The 6,516-nt window shown below is 34.0% G+C and overlaps 1 protein-coding gene across 1 annotated transcript in view; it reads right to left on the minus strand.

The window, feature by feature from the left end:
• Positions 1-439: 439 nt before the first annotated feature.
• LOC110026224 (probable DNA helicase MCM9) overlaps positions 440-6,516 on the minus strand; it is a 73,035-nt gene continuing 66,958 nt past the window's right edge. The window contains exons 15-20 of the mRNA XM_020727091.1: positions 3,209-3,330; positions 2,998-3,071; positions 2,447-2,556; positions 2,001-2,048; positions 1,586-1,738; positions 440-821 (exon numbers count right to left, since the gene is read on the minus strand). Of these exons, the coding sequence (XP_020582750.1) occupies positions 769-821; positions 1,586-1,738; positions 2,001-2,048; positions 2,447-2,556; positions 2,998-3,071; positions 3,209-3,330 (560 nt within the window). The 3' untranslated portion in view covers positions 440-768. The remainder of the gene's footprint in view (positions 822-1,585; positions 1,739-2,000; positions 2,049-2,446; positions 2,557-2,997; positions 3,072-3,208; positions 3,331-6,516) is intronic.

Genomic DNA, 6,516 nt, shown 5'->3' on the forward strand with positions numbered 1-6,516 from the left:
GTTTGTTAATCAGGCAAAGCCAAAATTTTTTCAAAGAAAATCTTTACAATATGCAATTAAATCTCCTTTTTAAATGTAAATATTTAGCAAACTCATTTGTCATGGATTATGACAATAGTTTCGAGAACTTCTATTTTAGAGCAATTTACATGCATACCACTCAATTCCTATATATTTACACATCTAAAACCCAAATTGAACTTCTTGCACATATACAAGCCGAATCTTTCATATCACAACAAAAATACTATTAATTTAACTTTTAAAAATTTAAATACACCAATTTCATGCACAAATAAAATAATATATATATACACACACTTACTACGTTATCGAGAGTGTAAAACAGTATGACTGACAAAGGTATAGGCCTTATTTGAGAAGGCAGTAAAATTCTGCTTCGCTACAGTGAAAGCCAACGCATGGATTTGGTTTCATTTGGTAAAGCAACATCTCTTGTAATTGTTTCAACAGAACAATAAATTTTCACCGTTTTAGATCACAAATGGAAAATCTCAGTTCCACGGACATGACATTTAAAGGAGCTTTGCAGAACAGCGAGGCTCCTTCAAACAAGCCCATGGTACAAAGAAAACACATCCAAGGGAAGGCTTGTGATGATCCTCTCTTACAATAACCATAATGGAATCAATTTCCTACAGTCCAGCAACGAAGTGCTCTACATTACAAGAAAACAGAAAATAAAACATAATCTCATTAAAAAAAGAAAAAAGAAAAACAAAGAAGCTCATATGTTGTTAGACAACACTAGTCACTGATTGCTCCTAACTTCTCAAGAATTATTTTGCCCTGTTTTGCATCTGAAAAGCATGTTAAGAACTTACAATGATGAAACAAATTATGAATAAAGAAGCATGTTTAGATCCTTTTTGCATTTAAGGTCCGTTTTTGGAAAGCACAACTCCATAATTATTGTAAAAATAACCGGAACGAAGTTGTAGAAAAAAATTATTTTTTGAAAACTGAAACGCATTTAATTGGGGCTAAAATAGTTTTTCATTGGGATTATTTCAACTCACGTGTAAAAAGTAAAGGGTTTAAATGCTAAAATAGTTTTTCATTGGGATTATTTCAACTCATGTGTGACATCTTTATAAACCCGGGGACTAAAATGATCAACTACCATTTTGGCAATTATCTTTTGAAAACATGCTTTGTTACATATGAGAAGCAAAATCATGAAAAAATTGCCACAAAGAACTCGTGGTAGTTGGTATGACAGATCATCTATCTGATCATATGTAATCAACATGAGAAATTGAATCCTTATTTCTACAAAACATGCTTTGTTACATATGAACTATTTATTTATTAGAAGATTTACATACATATCACTCAATTCTCATGTATTTACACATCTAACAACTAAACTTAATTTTTTTCATAAACGCCACCTTGCCTTTGCATGCAAAGGCGCATTTCACGTTCTGAAAGTTTAAACAGTGACGTTTTTTATGAGATATGAAAGATTAGTATAATATAAATGTAACAAGTAAAATACACCTAAATATAGAAAATGGACGGTATGTATGTAAATGCCCTTTATTTTAGCCAAAAAGGATACATTCTTGATCTGGAAACTCAGTGAAATTTGAATGCAGAGCATTTCCAACACTATCAACGATTGCTGATGTTGTCATCGATGATTCTATGCAGAGGATGGCGGCAATAGCATCGAGTTGGGTAACCACGTTTCGGAACATAAGCCGTGCATGTGCTACAGTGAAGTCGAGTCAAATCAGTATAAGAACGCATCGAAAAAAAATTGTATCAAAATATCATCATCATTATTTCGGGAGGACGAATCTCATAACCGTTAAATCTGTTTTGAGACGAGAGGAATATATGGGAAATCAATAAAATTTTTATATTACACCCGTATCAAAGCAAATCCAGTAATTTTGAAATCCATCTCCTCCAAAATTTAATCGGAACATACCGAGGATTAAACAATGTTGCTTAAACTTAATGAAACAAACCTTGGGCCAACCGTATTAAGCTCTCAAGCATGCGGACAGTAGTTCTAGCTGCACAAAAAAAAGAAAGATTTACAAACATAATACTTAATTCCAATGTATTCACATATCTAACATCTAAACTTCTATTCTTACATATACGCCACACTACCGATGCTTGAAAAGATGTATTTCATTTTTTTTTAAGTTAAAATAGTGACCTAGATGTATTTCATTTTTTTTTAAAGTTAAAATAGTGACCTTTTTTTATGTGATATGAAAGATTTGGGCGGTATAATTGTAAAAAGGTAACTTTTAGGCATTAGATATGTGAATACATAGGTGTTGAGTGGTATGTATGTAAATCTTCCACAAAGTAATAAGGGAAACTGCAAAGGAATTCCCTAATAACTTGGCTAAATCTAAAGAAAGAAAAAATTGATCCCAACACAAGTACTGCCACTTCTGACCTGCATTATGGGTTGCTGATCTTCGCTGGAGCTGATAGTAACTGGAAATTATTCTTTCTGAATCCTTCGTCAGGACGGGTTTGAAACGCTGCTTAACATAGTGGATATACCTACAAAACACAGTCGTTTAAGAAAGCTTCCTAATTCTAATATTTTGGGTTATTCTGCTTTAGGTATCAGCTTCAATGTATTTTGCAAGTGCCGAATTTAGATAGCATGATCTCAAATGCCAAATGATGAACAGAAATTAACAAGCGATGGACTACAATAAAGCAGCAAGATGAAATATTCCAGTGATTAAAAACTAATCCAATAAAAGGTAAAATTACTTGAAAGCTATTTAGTAGATAAACGGTTTATTTGGCAACGTTGTTTAGTTGTGTTGCTGATGGACTGTATGAAATAAAAGTGCAATACCATTTTATTGAAGTGCTTTTAGTTCAGTAAGAAAATAATTATGATGCCTTGCAAAATTAAGAAAAAAGAAAACAAAAAACACTAAGATGCTTTATTGAATGCTACAAACAAGGAAAAAATATATTAGAATTTACCTCCTAAGCATTGGAAGGGACCAGACACTACCCAAGTCTTCAGAATAATCTCTTCTACAATTTTCTTCTCCTTTCTGTTTAGTTTTAAAATATTCAACTAGAGACAGTTAGCCAAAGATACATGTATGATCTAATGAAGGTTAAAAATGTACATCTCAATATAGATAAATTACTAATAAGCTAACTTAACTATGGCGTAGAAGAGAGATACCTCAGCTAGAATATGATTAGAAACAACTGCATCCCATTCAGGATTCTTTTTATCCAGAAGGACAAGAACTATGTCAAATCTGCTAAGTAATGGCCCAGATAATGTCGTATTCACTGATAATGCTGATCGTAAGGAAAAAAAAGTTAACGGCATTTACATGAATACCACACAATTCTTATGTATTTACATATCGAACAACTAAACATTCAGAGTTACATGCATGCCACTCAAATCTTTAATATCACATCAAATATACCACCATCGCCACCTTTTATAAATAAAATACACATTTTCATGTACATGTTTATGACACCAAGGCATTACAAGGGTAAATATCAAATTTTGGGTGTTAGATATGTAAATTTCACAAAAATTAAAATAGGACGAGTAGTTCCGAAAAAAAAATCAAAACCAAACAAAAGAAGAAAGTACAAGCAGGAAGCAAAGGTGCAATTTTATTTTCGGGGACAAAAGAAAATCCCATTATGTCGATTAACATTTCCAATGATGGCTGCTAAATGAATTGTTTGCATGGTGTTATTTCTTGAAACTTTGTATGGTGTTATTTCAAATTCAACATGCATGCAGATTAAGATTAGTTGATACTGATTGCTGGAAGTTCGAGTTTTATATGAGTGAACTACAATTAAACAAATACACAATTATGAAATATGTTTACAATAGCTAATAATAGAAAATAATTTTTTTATGATCATGGTTACATTCAATAAAATGATATTGAATTAGTTATGCTGCACTACTTCAATATTATTTTATCCAAAAAATATTATGTCCTTGCATGAAAATGAACCACAGAATTATATATAGGTTGAATTATGTTATTTAATGATTGCTACATGGAAGTGTTAATTCATTTTTAAATACTGTTTGCATAGTAGCCTGAAAGAAATTTAATATTCCTAAAATAGATAGAAAAAACAAAAAATTAGAAGTTGTTTGTTTAGATATTTTGGTAAGCAAATGTGCCAAAATAGCAGTGTAGATTACATATGCTATTAAAAAATATTGTCATGCAACCACAAGTAACAATCTAATCCGTTCACTTTATCATAATATTGGTAATTAACTATTCCATTTTGAAATAGAGGGAATTTTATGGTAAAAAAAAAGTGTTTCATCCTGCTAAGCATTGTTTCCCATGTAACATTCTATAGCAGCACAAATTATGCATGGATATGGAGGGAATTCTAGAAACAAAAAAGTCAAAGGCACTTTATTTAAAAAAGAGGCACTTACATATCTCACAACTGAACTTTCATATTCACAAACATAGCACTCAAATCTTTAATATCACGACAATAACAACACTATTACATGATGCCGGAGCGTCTACTGCTTACGAGCGGAATGCAGGAGAGAGCTGCGGCTCCCAAAGTAGCGTGAAGATCGAGGAGAGCGGACCAATAAAATGAAAAATGAAACGAGAAAAAATTACACGCAGAAAAAAACACTATAGCGACAAAGGTTTACGTGATTCGACAAATTTGCCTACGTCCTCGGAGCTGCAGAGGATTTTATTTCTTCGAGGAATTACATCGTCAAGCGCCTCGATGCTTATAAGAAAATCTGTATTCGAGGAATTACATCGTCGAGCGCCTCGATGTTTATAAGAAAACCTGTATTTTCTAATTTTTATTTTCCTCTCTTCCTCTCTCTCTCTCTTCCTCTCTTTCTCTCTTAGAGGACTTGGCTTGGCCTAGCTTAAATTTACCTGTAGAACTGCTAACTGCTATCCTTATGAAAATTTACCTGTAGAACTGCTAACTGCTATCCTTATGGCTTTCAAGTTATTTGATTTGACAATGAAGCCAACAATATCAATGCACGTATCTCATCATCAAAATCAATTTCAACAGACGACAATTGATTTGTGATAGTATTAAAATAATTCGGGTGTTGAGCAACAGAGACATCTTCCGCCATATTCAAGTTAATTTTTTCATCAAATACACATTGTTATTTGCTGATAATTTGTCATACATATCTGATAAAGCCGCCATGAGAACTGTAATAGTCCTCTCCTTGATGACGTTGTAGGCAACCAATATTGACAGGGTTAAACGAATAACCCCCAGAACTTATCGATTCAACAAATTCCTTTCTGTCTCGTCCATCTTTTCCGGTCGTTTTCCCAGTAACGGAAGATTAAGTTTCTTCTCATAGAGATAGTCATCTATCTGCATCCTTCAGTAAGCAAAATTTGTGTCATTGAACTTCTTGATCCCCGATATCATCGATTTGTCTCCGCCCATTGTTCTTTCTTAGATTCGAAACAACAACTTTGATATCAATTGTTGTGAAAAACGACAACAATAAAACGAAAAATGTAACGAGAGAAAATTGCAATCAGAGTAAAATTGCACGCAGAAAAAAATACCAGAGCGACATAGATTTACGTGATTCGACAAATTTGCATACGTCCACGGAGCTGCAGAAGATTTTATTTCTTCGAGGAAATACATCGTTGAACACCTCGACGTTTACAAGAAAATCTCTATTTTCTTCTCTCCCTTCCTCTCTCTTTCTCTTCATCTCTTTCTCTCATAGAGAACATGGCTTGACCTAGGTTGGCTTGTTTGACTTGTTCATGACAAGTTACAAGAGGCTATTTATAGAGATTAGGAGAGCGGCAGGTGGGATGTAGGTGAGTGGTAGGTGAGATGTGGTAAGTGAGCGGTAGGTGATAAGATAGGTGAGCGGTACGTGAGATTCTTAATTAGGAAGTCAATTAAATTGCAGTGAACCGGGTCTCAACATTACCCAACAATTGGGCCAATTTTTTGTTTCCTTTTCAATGTTAACAAGTTTTCTCTTGTCCTTTTATTCGTTTCTAGTCCTATATATGTGTTATATGAGGGTTTAATAGGTTTTTTTTGTATGTTTTATATTGGGAAAGCCACCGGTGTCTCTTATTCCCTTCGAGTGATGTATCATAGGATTCCAAGTTGTGCTTCAGTTGTATCTTGACTTCCAGATGAAAATTATCTTCCCTATCTCGAGCGCCCTCCGTTACTGCAGCCTCCCCCAAACAACCACGTATTATTGTATTTTCTGCAATTTCTCAATTTTTGTCCTCATTGCAACCACCCCGGACAACCGTCCTCTTACTGTTCTGCAGACTCCCACATTCTCCGTCGCTGTTGCCGACATTCCCCCTCACTACAACCGCCAGGAAGCAACCATTTCTTGTTGTTTTCTGATGTTCCAATTGTCCAACCATTCGTTACCCCTTCCAGCTTGCTGCCATTGTCGCTACTCCACCGCTTCGCTGTTATCATCCTTCATTG

The sequence above is a fragment of the Phalaenopsis equestris genome, unplaced genomic scaffold, assembly GCF_001263595.1.
Source record: "Phalaenopsis equestris unplaced genomic scaffold, ASM126359v1 Scaffold000359, whole genome shotgun sequence".
Classification (NCBI taxonomy): Eukaryota; Viridiplantae; Streptophyta; class Magnoliopsida; order Asparagales; family Orchidaceae; genus Phalaenopsis; species Phalaenopsis equestris.